At 38.7% G+C, this 20,458-nt stretch overlaps 3 protein-coding genes across 3 annotated transcripts; all 3 read right to left on the bottom strand.

Moving 5' to 3' along the window:
• Window positions 1–31: 31 nt before the first annotated feature.
• Window positions 32–3,315, bottom strand: LOC106176916 (phospholipase A1-like). Its single transcript, XM_013559505.2, has one exon. The coding sequence runs from the start codon at window positions 2,093–2,095 to the stop codon at window positions 941–943; it is 1,155 nt and encodes a 384-aa protein (XP_013414959.2). The 5' UTR covers window positions 2,096–3,315; the 3' UTR covers window positions 32–940.
• A 1,303-nt stretch (window positions 3,316–4,618) lies between these two features.
• On the bottom strand, window positions 4,619–9,668 carry LOC106176922 (uncharacterized). Its single transcript, XM_087013806.1, has 7 exons — window positions 9,410–9,668; window positions 9,051–9,149; window positions 8,806–8,895; window positions 7,790–8,006; window positions 7,179–7,323; window positions 6,504–6,907; window positions 4,619–6,233 (listed from the first exon to the last, which is right to left on the bottom strand). Exons 1-7 carry the CDS (start codon window positions 9,554–9,556, stop codon window positions 6,130–6,132), a joined length of 1,206 nt encoding a protein of 401 aa, XP_086869932.1. The 5' UTR covers window positions 9,557–9,668; the 3' UTR covers window positions 4,619–6,129.
• Window positions 9,669–10,790: 1,122 nt separating this feature from the next.
• Window positions 10,791–16,840, bottom strand: LOC147761749 (uncharacterized). Its single transcript, XM_087014060.1, has 7 exons — window positions 16,647–16,840; window positions 13,967–14,100; window positions 12,875–12,973; window positions 12,473–12,571; window positions 12,071–12,169; window positions 11,670–11,768; window positions 10,791–11,000 (listed from the first exon to the last, which is right to left on the bottom strand). The coding sequence occupies exons 1-7, from the start codon at window positions 16,756–16,758 to the stop codon at window positions 10,791–10,793; spliced, it is 852 nt and encodes a 283-aa protein (XP_086870186.1). The 5' UTR covers window positions 16,759–16,840.
• Between the last annotated feature and the right edge of the window lie 3,618 nt (window positions 16,841–20,458).

The following is a 20,458-nucleotide window of genomic DNA, read 5'->3' as shown; positions in this document are numbered from 1 at the left end:
TATCATTCACGAAAGTAATTTTATTTAAAAACGCTCTCTCTGTAATTCAAAGGTGACAGTAGAATTATTTTCATAACCGTTCACCCGTCTCCATGACAAAAGCAAAGGCACGTCTCGTGTTATCAAAGCACACAAGTGAATGTAAATATGCGTTTTGGTATTTAGTCACCATCCGAAAGTAAAACTGACACACGGCGCTTCGTCACACAAGGAAGTAATTTGTCAACAGATACAAACCGGAAGTCATCAAAAAAAAAAAAAAAAAATGGATTTTGCCATGGTAAGTATATTGAAAAATGCCCTGATAGTCATTACGGGAATGTGAAAACCAACATCATACAATACAACCGGGATGATACTGGTATTTTGGAATACTTAAACAAATGATAAAAGTGGGGCACGTTTTCTCATTAAGCTACCCATCGGCATATGTCATGTAATTTCCCCCCCACAAAATCTCACTGCTAACTCTAACACTAACAGTTACAAAAGTATCCATTTAAATTCAAACCCCATGCTAAAAAAATTAAACATTTTCAAATATTTAACTATATCATTTACCTTTCACCAGTGTGGTAGTCATGAAGGCATTATTATGCAATGCAATCTAGATAAAATGAAATGGTTCTTTTATTACAATTTGCTGTTTAAGCAGTCAATAACTTTCTGACAGAATCAAAATAAATTGTGTCACAGTAAAAAGCTCCGGCCCTAGCAGCGGGGGGGGGGGGGGAGCTCCAAATTGGACTCTATTTCCCTATTACACATCAGTTGCTTGGACTGGACCAATTCCTGTGGGCAGATATAAATGCATTGCACTTCAACCATTTCTTTAAGAATTTTTTGCCTATTTTTCAAAAGTGGCTATCAATCGGCCAACCTATTAAATCAGTCAAACGCGTGTGAGCGTCTGCTTAAGAAAGTTCTCAAGTTGTCAAAATTACAAAATATTGCATCCCCATTCCGACGGTGTATCACGTGACGTCTCCGACGTTGCCGGCGCCCATGGTATCGTCGGATTTGTCCTGATAAAGTACAGACCACGGTGGCAAAAGCTTTGGTCGGCGTAACAACCCATCTCAGCCCAGTTTTCGGTCGACTTCAATTTTTTAACCGGTTTTTCAAACGCTGGGATCCCGTCCAGAAGCTGGTTGGTCGCGAACTTCCCTTTGTTTTTAATGCTCCAGTTAAACAGCTGAACCGCCCTATGGTGTTGCGCAGATGTCTGAAAGGGTGCTACGCCCGGCTGTTCATACCCGTAATTTGGATAAAAATCGATCGTTCCGAGCGGTATGAGAGTACCAAAGTGATTAACCAATGCATCGGCCACGGACAGTTCACCTTCAATTTGCCGGAGGACGCTAACATGTCTCTTCTCGCCGTTCTTTACGTTAGTCTCATAGCCGTCAGTATGGATGACGTCCACCATTGCGGCGTCTGTCGGGCGAAGACGCTTATCGACGTCGAGATGTTTCTCGAACAGCGGGCCGGCGGGGTCTAATCCCGTAACACGGTGGATGGCGCCCTTACTGTGCCTGCCAGCTGAGCCGACCAGGTGGGCGCCCAGGCTGTGCCCTACCGACCAAATTTTCATCTCGGGGAACTTGGACCGTACTCCGTCAGCTACTGCTCCTAACCACGCCCCCACCGTGGCTGTGTCCGCCGCAGCCCAGGGATAGATCACCGTGTCGGCTCCCCGGCTCCAGTCTACTAAGACCACAGTCTGATCGGGGTTTTGTTCCAGCAAGTTGTCCTTGGCCTCGACCAGCCAGCCGGAGTGAGCGTTGTCCCTGTAGCCATGCACAATAAAGACCAACTTACTGGTAGCCAGGAAGCCATCTTGTCTCATTTTGTCTACGGTTTCAGCGACAGTGGTTTGGTATTCAACCTTGATCTCTTCCTGGCCATGCTTGTTGAGGAAAAGGGTCGGTTTTATTTTATCTACAGGTGCCCCGCTTGCTATCTCCTGAATAAGTTTCTCCTCCATTTGCTTGGTCTTGTATTTGCGGCTATCAAAAATCTGATCCCGTTTAGCCGAAAGTTTTCTTCCAATGCTGGCGAAGCAAGGACACGATAAACATAGTCTGTCACACATAGAGAGTGTTCATTAAGTGCAGGAGACAAATATTAAATCAGAATACACGACTCGTCTTCATATAGTGTTGTGAAGGCGGATGTTGCGAAGAAGAAAGGAAATGTGTTTTTCCCTCACTCACGAGGTAGTCACGAGACGTGAAACGAAACGCCTCCAAGTCCAGGGTCACTTAGCGAACACGTATAGGCTTCACTAATCCAAGAAGTTCTTGACTAATCCAAGTCTTCAAAACTGATACAATTATTTTGATATCGAATAGTAAAATATTGATTCTGGTCTGTCACATGAGGGCCGCCCACATCTGAATGTGAAAGTATAAGTATAGAAATAAACCACAGATGCCGCAGCCTATTTCAACTTTATATTGTAGACTATATACGGTAGATATTGAAAGAGAAACTGCGGGCACTTGTCCAAATGACCTCCTTTATCTCCCCCGAAGGTCTATAAATCTATGCAAGCAGTATACACACCTCGAATCTCAACACCTCTGTAGTCGATTCATATATATGTATAAAATGCCACAGGTAACTGCGTCCTCTATTTGACCCCGTGTGATCTCGCTTAATTGACAAAGCTTGAAATAGTCGTCCTATGGTTCGGCATGCCTGGTCATAAGTGATGTATCATAAATGTAGCGTTGATAGCCACTTTTCAGTAACTTTTTAGCGACATATCGACTCACTCCTTTGCTTCGGGTGGAGTATATTGACTGACCCACTTGTGCTCAATAAGTTTCCAACTTTGTCTGCAGTCTCGTCGATGATATATTGACTAAGTGTGCAGTGATGCCTTTACTATCATGTACTATAGGCTACTAGTACGCACACTATATATATATGGCAGACACGCAGGGTAGAGTCAGAGAGTGTCCATGTACCGTTGACTGTCACCTTATAGGAGTCATGTGCAACACAGTCCCCCTTGTACAGTAAGTCCCTTACTTGATTTTGACCCACTTACGTCTCACTTACTCTAACCTGTATGAATTTAATGCAGGGTGGACTCCTTGTGTCATGCGACTCTTTGTGTTCCTTACAACCCTCCTCATTACAATTTGGCATCAGATTCTCTCAGAGGCCAGCAAGAGCACAAGTCTTGTTACAAATCCGCTTCAACATACGCACTGTATACACCATGGAAAAGCGCCTATATACATGTATATGACCTCTGTATTGTGCATTGTATGTTAACTGCCATATAGGTCACGCCTCCATATATAGGTCATGGAGCGTGCCACAACAAAAGCACCTAATGCCCTCACTCGTTTTAAACATAACTACATTGCCACTGATGTGTAGCAATCTCGCCTTAACAGCTGCTCTTTAGTGGAATATACGGACCGCACTTTGGTGTGATTATGATATTACCTTATGCTACTCAAATAAAGCAAAGTTCACTTGAGAACTCAAAAAGTAATACGAAATAGATGTGATCCTTTCTGTGAGTTTGAATTCTTTGACCACGCCTACATAGAGGTCTGTGTAAAATGTTCGTATAAACGTCCGGATTTTGGCTTGCATTTTTAAAGACCACAATAAGGGGAAGTTAATGCATATTTTTTTCTTTTTTCCTTTTGTGCTTTGATTTTTGTCACACCCCCTCTTTTTATTGACAATAAGAAAAAATCTCCAACAATAGGCCAATTATTTACTATTCAGACTCTATGCTGCTGCTTTCGCAAATTACCATTTATTACATCAGTGACATCAGTGGTTCAAGCTTCTTTAAAAAACACGGGAAAGGATCAGAAAGAGAACAACGAAGTCGTTTTACTTTTCTACGTACCCAATTTTGAACGCAGCAAGTGCAAAATTTACCGAACAGAATACGAAATTTAAAAGTTGAAATTTATTTTCAAAACAACCATTTACTGGGCCAGGAGTAAAAGAAATAAAGCAGCCACCTGGAGTTTGTATCAATTTCAGGCAGAGGGCATATTTTTTTTTTTTTTTGCCCTCTCTGCATTTCTTCGATTTGACAAAATGGACTGCGTGCCGCCGCAGTGCAATGATTGCTTGTGTCACACCTACTGCAATGTATATACAACGGCATGATGGGGGGGGGGGGGGGGATTTTCAAATACTACGAAAGTAACTGAAAAGGAAAATTTAATACTTTTGCTTGCTGATGACTTTGGTGATTATAAAAATTCATTATCCTTTTCGGGTTTAATGCATCTATAGGCATACCTGTCAATACTGACAATTGGGAGATTTTCGCAATCGTCCTACGTCCCGCATCCCGACACCCACAATCACGCACACTAAAAAATTAAATAATAAATTAATAAAAACGCTGATTCGGTAAGTAAGTAGTTCATTACATTAAAAATAAAGTCTGTCAATGTTAGAAGTATAATATTGATACCGGATATTGTTAAGGGGAGAAGAACGATATTTTTTAATTTCGAAATGAACTGTTTTTTTAATGCTTTTAAAGAAAGAAACGCCCCATTTTTTCAATGTATTAGCAGATTGATCTAATCAAGTAGCACTTAATGCAAATAATAATGAAAACCCATATCGGAAAGTAATTTATTTCATTTTAAATAGTCTTTAAATTTCTAGCGTACAATATTGATGACATGTCTTGTAAACAATTTTATCGGCTGTTTTAAAATCTAGTCATAGCAACGGCCTCTTTTAATCAATATTTAAAACAAGATAATGTTTGAACTCCGATATCTCAATGTCCATCGTGTAACTTTGCTTATGGATATAGCTCAGCTGATTGCACGCCTCAGGTAGAGGTTACAAGCAAGTTGTTAGCCTACTTTCTATTCTTCTGGTATAAATTTAAGCAGGCCTTCGTTCAGTTATTCGTTAACTCCCAATTATCACACATCATAAAAATTCAACTTAATTTTTCTTAAATTAAAATAAAATCAAATAATCGCATTTTCCTTCAAACCTTTCGTAATCTGAACTACACTTTCTGCACACATACCTAGACACATGGATAGGTATTTTACTTACTATGTATGGTGAACGGAACTACAAGTAATAATGTGTTTTCTTTTCACAGTATATGCAAAGTCAAACTGTCAAATTATTATCATCATTGTTACATATATCTTAAATAAACTAATAGCCGAAAAGCTGTGAAATAAAAGGGTATGATAAACAACATATTGCAGGTAATTCATAACTTCAAACTATCTAACAAACGCCATAATACAAAACATATAAAGCATGTAAAATTATACCATGACATATGCATCTCTCTTCTGTTACTCTGTGTCGTCCCCTACGCACCTGGGGGGCACAGTGGATCGAGTGTCCCCACCTCTAAGCTTGGGACTGAAACCCCACAACAAACCCCCGTCCCCCCAAAAAGGAAAAACAAAACAAACCAAACAACAATGATGAAATAAATATGGAAATCAAAAGCAGTTAAAACTAAACAACTTTAACATTATTTTTCCAAATACAACTTTCCCCAAGGAAAAAAAAAAACGGCAAAAACACTAAATCTGCCAGTAGTTACATACAATGCGCAAAAAGTTTAAGTTTGATTATCATGTGTCATTAGGAAATAAAAGTTTTGATCATAGTGCATATAATTGAAATACGTAATTTGGCCAGGAGGATTACATGTAGCACACAGGAATTAAGGCTGATATTAAGAAATTAAGCCATGATTTACAGCACAATTATATAATTGGTGTATGGCTATATGCACGAAGCAAGTATGAAGAAATAATAAATGCATGTAAGTATATGGTTGTTGTAATTTAAAATATATGCTCACATTTTATTTAGATTACCATGCAAAGAGATCTCATTCCAAACAATCACAAAATAAATAAATAAATAAAATAAAATAAAAATACACATCTCGAGCAGGGCCATAAGATGATTATTAAATTTAGTTAGTACTTAAGTCAACTACTTAAGTAATTAAGTTAATACTTAAGGAATCAATTTATAAGGCCTAACACACTGAGACAATCCTATGATGTTTGTCGAGTTTGCGTCTCATGTATGCTCCTTAATGGCGCTGAACTTAAGTGACGAAGGAGCGAGATCCACTCATTGGCTCTGGAGACGAAGTTTAGATGACAGCAGTCGCACCTCATCTCGTAAAACCTCGTTCTCGTCTCGAAGTTTACCAAATGTGGGTGTGTCTTGTGGTCCTGTTTTAAAGAAAGATATTATATTAACTGAAAAAAAAAGATGTATGTATATCTGAAACAACTCTGGGTGTAATTTTTGGTGAAAAACAAATTCATAGTGTACTGATATACATGTATTTATGTGAACCGAGATGAAAAATAATGTATTTTCCACCGCTGTCATGAATAATCTATACACAAAAAATAGCAAAATTAAGACTTGTCAATCTATCACATATAAAATATAAAATGTTAGGCAATTTTATGTACAAAAGTCAAAACCTAGACTACCTTTAATGGCTTGTAAAAGCTTTGGGATCAATTCTTCGTCATCGAAAAGGGTGTATTTTAAGCCTCCTATTTCGGTAGGAATTTCCTCAGGTGACAGATTCATCACAACCGGAATGAGGACATCTCTTTTCGACTTAACAGCTTCTTGCATGGCATACTGCAGCTCTAGTTGACACCACTGACTTTGAACAAAGTTCTTGGTCAGGAACGCTAAGGTATGTTTAGATGCAATGACCGCCTTATTAATGGAAGTAATCACTTGTGTTCCAGGAACGAGGTCTTCTTTGGCGTACCAAATCTTAACCCCCAGTGCTTTCAGCTGGTGTAGAACTGGTTCTATTGTGGCTTCATCCTCGCCGCTGTACGCAATGAACAGGTCGTAGAGGCATTGATCCAAAGGCAAACTGTGAATGTGAAGTAAGTCGTGACTGAGAATGTTTAGAGGTATACAAACATGCATATATACACACCCTGGTATATATATATATATATCAAGCTAGGGTGCGGGGGTGTGGGCCGTGTTTTTTGCAACCAAAATTATATTAAGTGTTTGTGATTAACAAAGCAGTTGATGTAAATATTTTCAAATGTCGCAAAAATCCCTTGCGCCTTTTGATAAATAAAAATAGCCCAGCTAATTCTATTACTAGCTCTCACATTCAAAACTGCACTTACCTAGCCTCTTGTTGGTTAGTGGTTGTCGAACGTGACGTGTGCATGTGCCTAGCAGTGACCAAGGTTCTACACAGGGCTTCAAATTCATCAGGGGCCATGTTGGAAATTTCCGTCACCACCCCAGCATAATAGTCCCCTGCTGCATCTGTGAGGGAGAATAATTTAAAGTAGGAAACTCATAAGATGCGGAAATAGATGTGATAGGTAGTGCGCAACCATGAATCATTAGATGCTTTGTAAAATGTAATAACGACACACTATTGAATATTTCTGGAAATAATAAAAGCAAATGCGCAGATATTTGATCCAGTGACATGCCCGTTCATACATGTAGACAGACAGACAGACTAACGCTCACTGCCATTTTTAAAAAATAAATCTTGACCAAAATATTCCATCGGTCTGTACAGTAAAACCACATCAGCAATAGATGTACACGTACAGAAATGTAAAAACAAAATGATAGACCGTGAAATGTGTTAGCATTTTCACCTCCAATCTTACCGTGTAATTCCGTAAGCTGGTGCAACGAACTTATGGAATACAAGTATTTAAGGTACCATTAATGATTAAGTATCTCCAAATAATAAGTTTGCGAGACAATTACTCACTGGATAGTCGTGGAAGGTTTGCAGTCTGCAGTCCGATCTTTAAGTCTCTAATATTAGTACAATTGTTCTTGATGGCCCAGTCTTTCAGTTCCTGCACTTTCTGAAATTGAAAGACGTCAGGGAAGTTCGAGCTGAGGTTGGTCTGGTCAATTATGGAATATTCAGCAGGATCTAATAGTTCAGCAAGGTGCTCCAAAGTCTTGGTCTGTATATACCCCTGTAAAGATTATATCCATCAAGTTATTTTACAGGAACTAGTACATAATAAGATGAAATAGTTATTAAAATATCGCCCATGAACTCAGGACGTGCGCAATTATAAGCTAGGAATATTGGCCACTTAACATCTACCTTCTGGGGCTAAGGCTTCATATTTAACTATAATTGGTCATATAATTTAAAAATTAAGGATATCTTTTCAATGAATACATCTGATTAATGTAACACGTGAGATTCAACACCACAAATAAACATCAATGTGGTAAAAGATATACTGCTATATAGTTTAAAACAATTACGCGACTATAAGAATATTTCAACTGCTGATCGAAACTCATATATCATATATCATAACCCAATGCTATTTAAGGGCTAAGCGCTGACCATGTTCACACTGAACTACATTGTGGGGAACCCCCTTAAGACCATCCCGGGGTCCCACATTACATAAAATACCCTTTATAGGATAACCCTACATCTTACTCTCCCATCTCTTCTTCTACCTCTTGCCCCCGCTCTTAGATTTAAGTTTACAGGTTTTTATGCTAAACTTTATCAGTCCTAATAACACCCTGTAATCAAATTCTAACATATTACTGGCTTCGGATCAAAGGACACTACAATTTGAACTGCAAGGTGTGAAGCATTATCTGAACAACTTATACACCTTGGATTCCCAAGTGTGGATTTAACAGACAAAGGCTTCCTCCGATTGAATAAATACAACATCATGTATGAAAGTTTTACAAGTACTAATTACACTTTTTCAATACTGTGGTTCCTGACAACATGTATACCTGTATATCTGGTAGTTCAAAACGCCTCAACAGCTCTACTATGGCAGCGTGTTCTTTGTCCTCTGCCACCATTCTTGGTGTCTTTCTCTCCTGTAATAGCAAGACTTATATTACTTACTGGATGAGGAGGGAATGTAGCCGTTAAGTACATTTTAGTGAAATGGTGCTTTCCCATAATACAGTCTCAATATGAATTCTTATAAAGGTGTAGCCATATTTCTGTGCATGGGCTGTTTAGCACTTACCTTATTCTGTATACTGGTATCCGCCCCATGCTGGAGGAGAAGCTGAATACATTGTGTGTGGCCGCACTCGGCAGCGCAGTGAAGTGGTGTCCACTCTTCCTGAGAATATGGACAACAGACAATTCATGCCGTAGAATCTCTGGGTGTTTAAAGTAATCAGTTATAAATAAAAATCAGTTACCAAAAAGTTTTCACTATGGTATATTAAGGATATGATTGATTTGTTTAGATACATTAAGAGAGAGAATCTCAGCAAAATATATAAACCTTGTACAAAAACTGCTATTTAATTTCGGAAAAGACATGCAGTTGTACACAGGTGTAGCCATATCGCCATGGTTAGAATATTCTACACTCACCCAAGCCTGTATACTGGTATCCGCCCCATGTTGGAGGAGAAGCTGGACACATTGTGTGTGGCCGAGCCCGGCAGCAAAGTGAAGGGGTGTAATACCCCCTGTACTTTCCTGAGAATATGTACAAACATTGTGAGTAAAACAGATCATGTTGCAGAACCATGCTTATTGCCGTTCCGGGAAGTTGATGAGAGTAAACAGACAATTCAGACATTGTGATTAAACACAATAAATTATGTTGCGATTTCCTTGACGGATTATAATTATTAGTAATAAACTAAAAATTGGTAAGCATAATTCTAAATGTGATCTGAGCAATGTATAAACAATGTGATTTGATACATGCGTTGAGACAATTAGTTACATATATAACCGAAGAGAAAGGTCGCTAAGCAGAATATGTAAACCGTGCCGTAAAACTTGTATTTAACTTCGGAAAAGACATGCAGTTCAACACAGGTGTAGCCATATTGCCTTGTTAGCATATTCTACGCTCACCGTAGCCTGTATACTGGCATCCGCCCCATGTTGGAGGAGAAGCTGGACACATTCTGTGTGGCCCTGGCCGGCAGCAAAGTGAAGGGGTGTAATACTTTCCTGAGAATATGTACAAACATTGTGAGTAAACAGATCATGTTGTAGAACCATCCTTATTGCCGTTTGGGGAAGTTGATGAGTGTAAACAGATAATTCAGACAGTGTGATTAAACACAATAAATTATGTTGGGAAACGATGCTTATTGCCATGTCGGGTTTAAAATTATCAGTAATAAACAAAAAATTGATTAGCAAATATTCTCACTGTGATCTGTAGAATGTATAAAAATGTGGTTTGATATGTGCTTTGAGACATTTAGTTACATGTATAACTGAATAGAAAGATCGCTAAGCAGAATATGTAAACCGTGCACTAAAACTTCTATTTAACTTTGGAAAAGACATGCAGGTGTACACAGGTGTAGCGATATTGCTATGTTTATCATATTCTACGCTCACCGTAGTCTGTATACTGGTATCCACCCCATGCTGGAGGAGAAGCTGGACACATTGTGTGTGGCCTAACAAGGCAGCCAGGTTAAGTGGTGTAACGCTTTCCTGAGAATATGTACAGACACTGTGAGTAAAACAGATCATGTTGCAGAACCATGCTTATTGCCGTTCGGGGAAGTTGATGAGAGTAAACAGACAATTCAGACAGTGTGATTAAACACAATAAATCATGTTGAGGAATCATGCTTATTTCCGTGTCGGGTTTAAAATTATAAGCTATAAACAAAAAATCGCTTAGCAGATATCCTCACTGTGATCGGTGCAATGTATAAAAATGTGGTTTGATATGTGCTTTGAGACATTAAGTTACATGTATAACTGAATAGAAAGATCGCTAAGCAGAATATGTAAACCGTGCACTAAAACTTCTATTTAACTTTGGAAAAGACATGCAGTTGTAAACAGGTGTAGCCTTATTGCTATATTTAGCATATTCTACACTCACCTTATCCTGTATACTGGTATCCGTCCCGTGTTGGAGGAGAAGCTGAACACATTGTGTGTGGCCTTGGTAGACAGCCAGGTGAAGTGGTGTCTTGCCATCCTGAGAATGTAGACAAACAATGTGAGTAAACAGATAATTCATGTTGCAGAATCATGCTTATTTCCATGTAGGGTTTAAAATTATCAGTTTGAAAGGGAAACCCGATCAGCAGAAATTCGCACTGTGATATGTATAAACAAAGTGATTCGATAAATGCTTCCAGAAATTAGTGATAACTGAAAAGAAAGATCGCTAGGCAGAATATGTAAATCGATTTATAACTTCGCGAGGAAGTAGGACAGGGATGTCTCTACTTGGAAAATGCATGTGTCTGAAATCTTTGAGTTAGTGATTTGTAGTTTTCACATTATAAAGAAGAAATATTGAGAGAATCTGTACACGCTTTAAGAAATTAGTGATAAGTGAAAAGAAAGATCGCTGAGCAGAATATGAAAACCGTGTTTAATAACTTCTAATGAACTTTGGAAAAGACATGTACATTTAGTTGTACGCAGGTGTGGCAGGCCCGTAGCCAGCAATTTCAAAAGGGGGGTTCTTTTTCTGGAAAAGTGGACCTTTTTTTCTGTAAAAACTTCATGTAACTAGATCAAATTTACCCAGAGTGGACCTTTTCCAAGGAAAAGGGCGGTTCTTTCGAACCCCCCGACCCCCCCCCTGGCTACGGGCCTGTGTGGCGATATTGCTATGCTTAGCATATTCTACACTCACCTTAGCTTGTACACTGGTATCTGCCTTGTGCTGGAGGAGAAAATGGACACATTGTGTGTGGCCCCGGTGGGCAGCCAGGTGAAGTGGTGTATCCCCATACTGAGAAAATGGACAAACAATGGAGTAAACAGATAATTCATGGTACAGAATCATGCTTATTTCCATGTGGAGTTTAAAATTATCAGTTTGAAAGGAAAAACCGATCAGCAGAAATTTGCAATATGATATGTATAAACAATGTGATTCGATACACGCTTTAAGAAATTAGTGATAAGTGAAAAGAAAGATCGCTGAGCAGAATATGTAAACCGTGTTTAATAACTTCTATTTAACTTTGGAAAAGACATGCAGTTGTAAACAGGTGTAGCCTTATTGCTATATTTAGCATATTCTACACTCACCTTATCCTGTATACTGGTATCCGTCCCGTGTTGGAGGAGAAGCTGGAGACATTGTGTGTGGCCCTGGTAGGCAGCCACGTGAAGTGGTGTCTGGCCATTCTGAGAATATGGACAAACAATGTCAGTAAACAGATAATTCATGTTGCAGAATCATGCTTATTTCCACGTGGAGTTTAAAATTATCAGTTTGGAAGGAAAAACCGATCAGCAGAAATTCGCACTGTGAAATGTATAAACAATGTTATTCGATACACGCTTTAAGAAATTAGTGATAAGTGAAAAGAAAGATCGCTGAGCAGAATATGTAAACCGTGTTTAATAACTTCTAATGAACTTTGGAAAAGACATGTAGTTGTAGGCAAGGGTAGCAATATTGCTATGCTTGGAATATTCTACACTCACCGTATTAAGTATACTGATATCTGCCCCGTGTTGGAGGAGAAGCTGGACACATTGTGTGTGGCCCTCTTGGGCAGCCAAGTAAAGTGATGTCCACCCATACTGAGAAAATAGACAAACAATGTGAGTAAACAGATGATTCATGGTACAGAATCACGCTTATTTCCATGTAGAGTTTAAAATTATCAGTTTGAAAGAAAAAAACGATCAGCAGAAATTTGCAATATGATATGTATAAACAATGTGATTCGATACATGCTTTAAGAAATTAGTGATAACTGAAAAGAAAGATCGCTAAGCAGAATATGAAAACCGTGTTTAATAACTTCTAATGAACTTTGAAAAAGACATGTAGTTGTACGCAGGTGTAGCGATATTGCTATGCATAACATATTCTACACTCACCTTAACTTGTACACTGGTATCTGCCCCGTGTTGGAGGAGAAGCTGGACACATTGTGTGTGGCCGTGGAAGGCAGACAGGTGAAGTGGTGTCTGGCCATCCTGAGAATATAGACAAACAATGTGAGTAAACAGATAATTCATGTTGCAGAATCATGCTTATTTCCATGAAGGGTTTAAAATTATCAGTTTGAAGGGAAAACCGATCAGCAGAAATTCGCACTGTGATATGTATAAACAATGTGATTCGATAAATGCTTTCAGAAATTAGTGATAACTGAAAAGAAAGATCGCTAGGCAGAATATGTAAATCGTGATTTATAACTTCGCGAGGAAGTAGGACAGGAATGTCTCTACTTGGAAAATACATGTGTCTGATCCCACTAAATCTTTGAGTTAGTGATTTGTACTTTTCTCATTATAAAAAAGAAATATTGAGATAATCTGTACCGCGTACGTGCAACTGACATGTTCGATTTGTAAAGATTAGAGCCAGATGACGCTTGCAAATGAAAATCCGCCCAGAGGGCGTACTGCGCAGCAATGGCCACGTTTTAAGAGGATACGTGATCAGAAATTTGGTAAATATCTTTAGTATGAAATTTGTGGTATAGATAAATGTAATTTAGTACAATTTTGGTTAAAGACTTCGCCACAATCCTTTGTAGATGTGTATAAGCCTTGAATCGCCGTGAACATGATAAATCAATAGTAGTTTGGGTGGAAACAACTTATAAAATTGAAAAATGCCAAGACCAAAGCATATCGGTGAACGAAACCAAATACTAAACAATTCATCTGAATGTGGTGTATATATAAAAAAAAAACTGAAACGTACTCGGTATGTGTTTCTTGCTGGCAATACATCGATATCTGGCCCTTTCCGTATATGTAGCTATTGTTATATTTATATCATAAACGCCGTGGAGTATAACTTAGGAGAGTAGAAAGGGGTAGGCCTAAGGTAGTTACTAAGAGAATGAGCCCAATTTTTTAAAGGCCGTTTGCTTCAATCACATAAATGTGTACCGTTACAATAATACTAAATAGCTCGACAAAGACGTGACTAAAGACTTAAGTGATTAATGTTGTCACCTTGCCCTGAACATTGATGTTGCACTCCCCGGCAGTCAGCAGTTCCTGTAAACTCTGTATATCTCCATTCTTTGCAGCCTGTAGAAGCCTGCTGTCAGCCATACTGGCTGGTTGCTGTACCATGAACGGTATTTCTGAAATAACAAGACAAGACATCAATAAAAATACCAGTTTTACCATATCTACCGACTGAACATGGACAGACCCACGGTATACCTGTGCCAAATACAAGGGGAAGACCAGAGTAGTGTGGAAGGTTTGAAACGCATTTTTGTCAAGTGGATCTGAATATGGATACCTTGAAACCAGGGGCGGGCACAGAAGACACGTATGTTCCCCTTAGTTAACCCCTGAGATATCCCCTTACCCCCCTTCTCACTCTCCAAACCACAGTATAACAAAAAAAAAAAAAAAAAAAAAGCCAAAACCAAGTCACTTCTCCAGACCTGTTACCATGGCAGTAAAATTGTCTTTATCTGAAAGGGAAGCCTGACTAATTTCTTATCCTTGTGCTTTCCTCTATCCCCCTCCACCTACAAATACTTGGGTCAGCCAGTGAAATTATTTTGTTTGATGGACATTTAATAAACATTTTAAAATAATAAACTGAAAAGATAGAGCTTTAAAAGATATCTAAAAGTTAATCAAACCAAATAGGTGGCGTTTACATGTAGCCTATTGCTCCTCTATATGTGTGTGTGTGTGTGTGTGTGTGTGTGCGTGTTTGCGTGTTTGGTGGGAGTGTGCTTGTACGTAGGCGTGTGTCTGCAAATAAACACGTGTGATCTATATGCGGACACTAATGTGTTCCTTTGTCAAAGTTTGTTGTGAAGTGATATTCCTCTTAGGTTTTAACAAAACAATATACGTACGCAGATTATAGTAGAGGAGTACAAATATAGGAACATGCCGTCTCATATGTAGCTAAGATCTAATAAATGGTATATTAGATCTTAGTATGTAGTAATGCATATACCAATGGCGGAAATAGGATTATTTGAAAGGGGGGGGGGGGGGGCGGGCGGGTGATGCGAAGCAGACCCCCCCCCCTTGGTGTGGGGTTCAAGCCCTCTGAAGGCCCCCCCCCAAAAAAAAAAAAAAAAAAAAAAAAAAATCGATATTTTAGAGGGCGAACGGTTCAGCTAGTCAAAATTCTTATTTCATGAGGGGAACATTGGTGTGATTTCTTTCAGAAATGGAAGGGGGAGGTGGTCGGGATGTAAAAATACCTTTGCAATTGAGCCTAGGCTACTGTGAACTCCATGATTTCATCCCTCTTTGGATCATTGTATTAAGACCGTCCCTTTAAACGTTTTCCTTCACATCACGAATTAAACTTAATGCAACTATTAAATATAAGTAATTTTAATACCTTTACATAAAATACAATTATGTGCAAATAGAAAGCAAAACCAAATTTCCCACTTTGATCACTTTCAATTTTACGATACCTTGCCATGAATTTCTATTCACACTAATAGCTCAAGTATAACTACTTGAATGTCTCTTGTTCACATTTATGTGGTTGACGTGTTACTTCAGAATTTCGTCAAAATACCAGTAACTAAGTTAGGCTACTTACCTATTGAAACCGCCCTGTGCAAATGGCGACTCTCTATTATTATTGGGAATGACGAAGGGAATTCCCCATTATTGCTATTGGCGACATTTTCTCAACAAACACACACATCCAGTTGAAAGAATTTTATTGTCACATGGATAATGAGTCCCTGGTGTTGAAGTCTTTATTTGATACTTGATATACACCCGCCAAGAACACAGGCCTATGACAAATTGAACCTATTGATAACAAAATATGCATTGTCGGGTCATAGGACACAGGGCCCTCCCCCGGGCCCCTATTCGGCTTGCGAGGTACCCCCTCCTTCCCCCTGCCAAATAATAATACACCGAGCGAAACGAGACAAAGCCAAAAAGATTCCTTACATGTACCTTTTGGCCTATTTATATGTGTGTGTGTTTTCCCGTGTGTGTGTGTGTGTGTGTGTGTGTGTGTGTGTGTGTGCGTGCGTGCGTATGTGTCATACATGTACCAGTGTACAAAATAATAAACCCCAAGCTTATACATACAGCGTTGTTTTTCTTTAAAAGGTTATATATATATATATATATATCGACACAGTGCTACGTGTTATTCCAATCATTTTATTATTTGTCTTATAACATTGTACATGTAGCTTCAGTTTTCAACCTGAGCACTTTCCCATATGAACACGTGCAAACAGAATGTACATTGTAACCTCACATAATTATTCTGAATTTTAACGATGTCGTAGGCCACGTAGGACAGATTATTGCCCCATTGTTTACAACACATTGATATCCCAAGTAGGCTACAAATGCTAGTAGTTGTATATCTCTTGGTCTTATTATTGTGACCGCCCCTTTAACTTCTTCATTCATACCTTATTTTATTCTTAATGCTCTTATATCTTAGTTTTCATAACATATTTACCTGCAAACAGAAAGTAACGCCAAATTTCCGAGTTCGATCAAAAAGGGCAAACACTTCCAATCTTTATGATGTCTTGCGACGAACTTTTACCCAGATGTTAACAACACACTGATATTCCAGTATACCTACTTAATTGTCTCTTGTTCACTTTGATGTGGTTGACATATCTTACTATAGAAATTTGTAAAAATATCATTAACTTACCGATTTTAAACGCCTCGTACAAATGGCGACTCGCTATTATTAGAAATGTCGAGGGGAATTCCCCTTTGTTGTTATTGACGTCCTTTTTCTCAACTAACGCAAACATCAACATCAAGTTGAAGGTCGTTTATTGTCCAATGGATCATACACCTATAGTGTTACTAAACTTGATATGTTGATGTGCTATTTGTTATTCATATGTTAAGAACACATGCCTATGACTAAATGAACACATTGATAACATGTGATTCCATTAAAATACATTTTATATACAGTGCTGTACGGTGGAACACTTGGCCTTAAGTGGGCCCAGCACCCCCCTTTCAGCTTGCGATCAAAGTACCTCCTTTCAAACAAATTTATTACACCGAGAGAAACGAGACAAAACCGAAAATTCTCTAGCCTTTTGGCCGCTCTCTCTCTCTCTCTCTGTGTTTTGAATGTATCTCTATCTCATTAATGTGATAAGCATGTTTCGACAGAATTTCGTTAAGTATCATCACCTTACCTGTTGCAGTTGGCCAGTACGTACAAATGCGACTCTTTGTTTATATTTAAATAGAAATGACGAGAGGAATTTTTATGAGAATTCCCCGTTATTGCTGTTGATGTCATTGTCTCAGCAAACACAATCGGTTTTCTTGAACACCTTCCGGCCAATAGAAGTGTGACATATCTTTATTATAATCATGGTAGTAATACATTTGATTTGTTTTTGTGCAGTTCACTATATATGTATATACAGGTCAAAAATATAGGCGTACAACAAACTTTTCATATGATCACAAAGAAAATCGTGCTAAAATTATTGTCGTAATTAAGTTCACCACACGCATAACCTCCTCCTGCCATTTAGTAGAATACAGAAAAGCTGGTAATTATACAAAAACATTGGAAACAAGAGGAGGAGTGTTAACGTGTTAAACTGATTGCAAGGACACTATCAGTCTACGTAGACCTGTCCTACTCTCGCTGAATGCAATCAGGTTCCTCACGGAGTTGGATTGATCCACGTAGAACGATAGTTTCATTGGGAATTGGCCCTAAGAATAAACCTTCCTTAATCAATTTACTGTTATCTTTACGTGTGGATAGGAAGGGGGATTTAAGAGCACAGCGCCGTGAAGGGTTAGGAAAATGTTAATAAGAAAATCATCTCCACTACAACACTCGTAAGAAGAAGTCAACAATAAACAACAACTTTGCCTAATCAAATAACTTTCTGCATTTCTCATTAATGAACGGTAAAATTCAAGTTACCTAGGATTCTAAAAAAATGATAAACAAGCATTTTATGGTATATCAGATAAAAAGAAATGTATAACAATCCTAGACTCGTTATTCAACCATATTCGCAACGTAAATCTAACAACTTTCCTTCTCAAGATATATATCTACATGTATTTGTCATATAAATAACAATTTGATCATGCTTTGTAAGGCATCGTTCACATGAAAAATCCAAATTCCAAAAATCCAAATATCCATTGGCGGTATCTAGTGATCACGGCCTGTGCCCTGAATACCCCGCGGCGTATTTAACTACTGTAGCTGGGCGAGCGAGTTACTTCCAAAGCTGTTATTAATTCTCGGCTGCGCTCGGAGGAGATTCTGACAAACATCTGCCGGGTTATCGTGCCTGATAGGGAAAGCATCACTGACAGCCTTGTATGCGGCCTCAGACAGGAGTTGTTTTGCCGGTAGATGTCGCTGGTGTACTGGTAGATGAAAATCCCTGGGTGGTGCCATAAAATATACGCTCAATTTTGAAATAAAAAATTAATAGTAGCTAATCATGAAGACAAAATGATCAAATATGATTTATAAAAATATTTTTAACATTGCATGAGGATATTACAGAAAAATATTTTAGGTTATATATTTAAAAAAAATAAGCTTTAAGAATAGGCACCAAATCATAACAGTGAGTTTTGATTAGCGATAAATTGACTGATTATAATTTTTAAGATTTCACTTAAATTTTATCTGTTTATCCCAAGAAAATGTAAAACTTTACGTCTCAATTAAAGAACTGTCAATAAAATTTATTTTGAGTGTTATATGCAAAATAATAGATAAAATAAAAAAAGAAAGAATTTCATCCGTAATATGCAATTTGTCACATTTTTCAAGTTTACAGCCACGCTCGGCTGTCACCTTGATTTGATAGTAAACGATTGTCGTAAAATCGCTAAATGATATTAAAACCGGGTGCATAAACTTGAAAACCACCTACAACAACCTTGGACTACCACATTAATCCAATACAATGCAAACATAAACTATAACAAGTGGTTAAAGCCTTTAAACCGAATGTCGTAAAGTCCCCGTATACCTCCATAGAGACAATAAAATAGAATGAGCTTCTGAAACAAACCTGATCCAGTTCCAACAGAATAATCGAAATAAAATACTGCCGGGCATCGGAGCGGCCTAAAACTTGGCACGCTTACCGCTAATACTGCAGGCTACATCATTCCGTCGCTCGTTTGTAAATTCCGTGCATGGCATACGCACAATCAAACCGTAAAAAACAAATTCTCGGGGTGTCGTTGGCCAGGTCCACTCTAACCTACCATTACGAAAAAGAAGCCATGCCATTGGACAATGCGACCTCTGCGGTTACGTCATTTCCTGAATTGGATTGTTGCGTGGACCTAGCCAACGACACCCCGAGAATTTGTTTTTTACGGTTTGATTGTGCGTATGCCATGCACGGAATTTACAAACGAGCGACGGGATGATGTAGCCTGCAGTATTAGCGGTAAGCGTGCCAAGTTTTAGGCCGCTCCGATGCCCGGCAGTATTTTATTTCGATTATTCTGTTGGAACTGGATCAGGTTTGTTTCAGAAGCTCATTCTATTTTATTGTCTCTATGGAGGTATATGGGGACTTTACGACATTCGGTTTGAAGGCTTTAACCACTTGTTATAGTTTATTTTTGCATTGTATTGTATTAATGTGGTAGTCCAAGGTTGTTGTAGGTGGTTTACAAGTTTATGCACCCGGTTTTAATATCATTTAGCGATTTTACGACAATCGTTTACTATCCAATCAAGGTGACAGCCGAGCGTGTTTACAGCTAGATCTTTCATAAATCCCTAAGCCCCGAAGTTTCCTTTTTTCAGAATTTTTTTATATATATTTTTACTTTTGGTTGATTTATATCCATTTGAAAACTTTATGTCCGGGACGCAAATACCACAGAATGCCCCTTATGCAATGGGCGCATTACCATCACGTCCACTGGCTCCCTGTCTTTCCCTGTTGCATTTAGCTAGCCGACTCTCATTTCCACCTTTTTCAACTTAATTTCTCTTCGCTCCACTTCTCCTCGTGCTCCTTGGTTGACCAGCAGCTTCACACGTTCCACCGTGACCCTGCTGATTTACAGCAACAATGACGGTCGTTGTAAACCCGGACCTCGGCCCATCCGGTATAGGTTTTGTCGTTGATATCTGCATTGTGATTTGGCAGCACTATATACGGCAGGATGCCCTTTCTGCCACTCCGTCCTCGTTTATCTGGGCTTGGGAGCTACACCAAGTAGCAATGCCTTAACTGCAACACCCGAAGGCTTAGTTAGATTCACAGCTACATGCAGGACCGTGGCTAGCAGTTGCAAAAAGGGGGGGGGGTCTTTTTTTCTAAAAAAATGTGTACCTTTTATCATGGAACCTACAGTTTACCTAGATCAAATTTACCAAAAGTGGACCTTTTCCAATCAAAAAGGGGGATGTTTCGAACCCCCTGGCTATGGGCATGTACATGTGTACAGTAAAGGCTGTAAATGCGTTCGGACCCAAAAAAG

This window comes from Lingula anatina, chromosome 5, assembly GCF_051362555.1.
Source record: "Lingula anatina isolate TDL-2025a chromosome 5, LinAna3.0, whole genome shotgun sequence".
Lineage (NCBI taxonomy): Eukaryota > Metazoa > Brachiopoda > Lingulata > Lingulida > Lingulidae > Lingula > Lingula anatina.
Note: the sequence above shows the minus strand (reverse complement) of the source record. Positions and strands in the feature narration are given on the sequence as shown.

What these genes read in the sequence shown, in the direction of transcription:
- LOC106176916 (XM_013559505.2), bottom strand. Translation starts at nt 2,095, where the DNA reads ATGTGTGACAGACTATGTTTATCGTGTCCTTGCTTCGCCAGCATTGGA.
- LOC106176922 (XM_087013806.1), bottom strand. Translation starts at nt 9,556, where the DNA reads ATGATCTGTTTTACTCACAATGTTTGTACATATTCTCAGGAAAGTACA. An exon ending in TTGAACTACCAGATATACAG is followed by an intron (nt 8,007 to 8,805) that starts GTATACATGTTG and finishes TAATCTTTACAG; the next exon opens with GGGTATATACAGACCAAGAC. An exon ending in AAACCTTCCACGACTATCCA is followed by an intron (nt 7,324 to 7,789) that starts GTGAGTAATTGT and finishes TCTCCCTCACAG; the next exon opens with ATGCAGCAGGGGACTATTAT.
- LOC147761749 (XM_087014060.1), bottom strand. Translation starts at nt 16,758, where the DNA reads ATGTTGATGTTTGCGTTAGTTGAGAAAAAGGACGTCAATAACAACAAA. An exon ending in ACATCAATGTTCAGGGCAAG is followed by an intron (nt 12,974 to 13,966) that starts GTGACAACATTA and finishes CTATATTCTCAG; the next exon opens with GATGGCCAGACACCACTTCA. An exon ending in ATACCAGTGTACAAGCTAAG is followed by an intron (nt 11,001 to 11,669) that starts GTGAGTGTAGAA and finishes CTACATTCTCAG; the next exon opens with GATGGCAAGACACCACTTCA.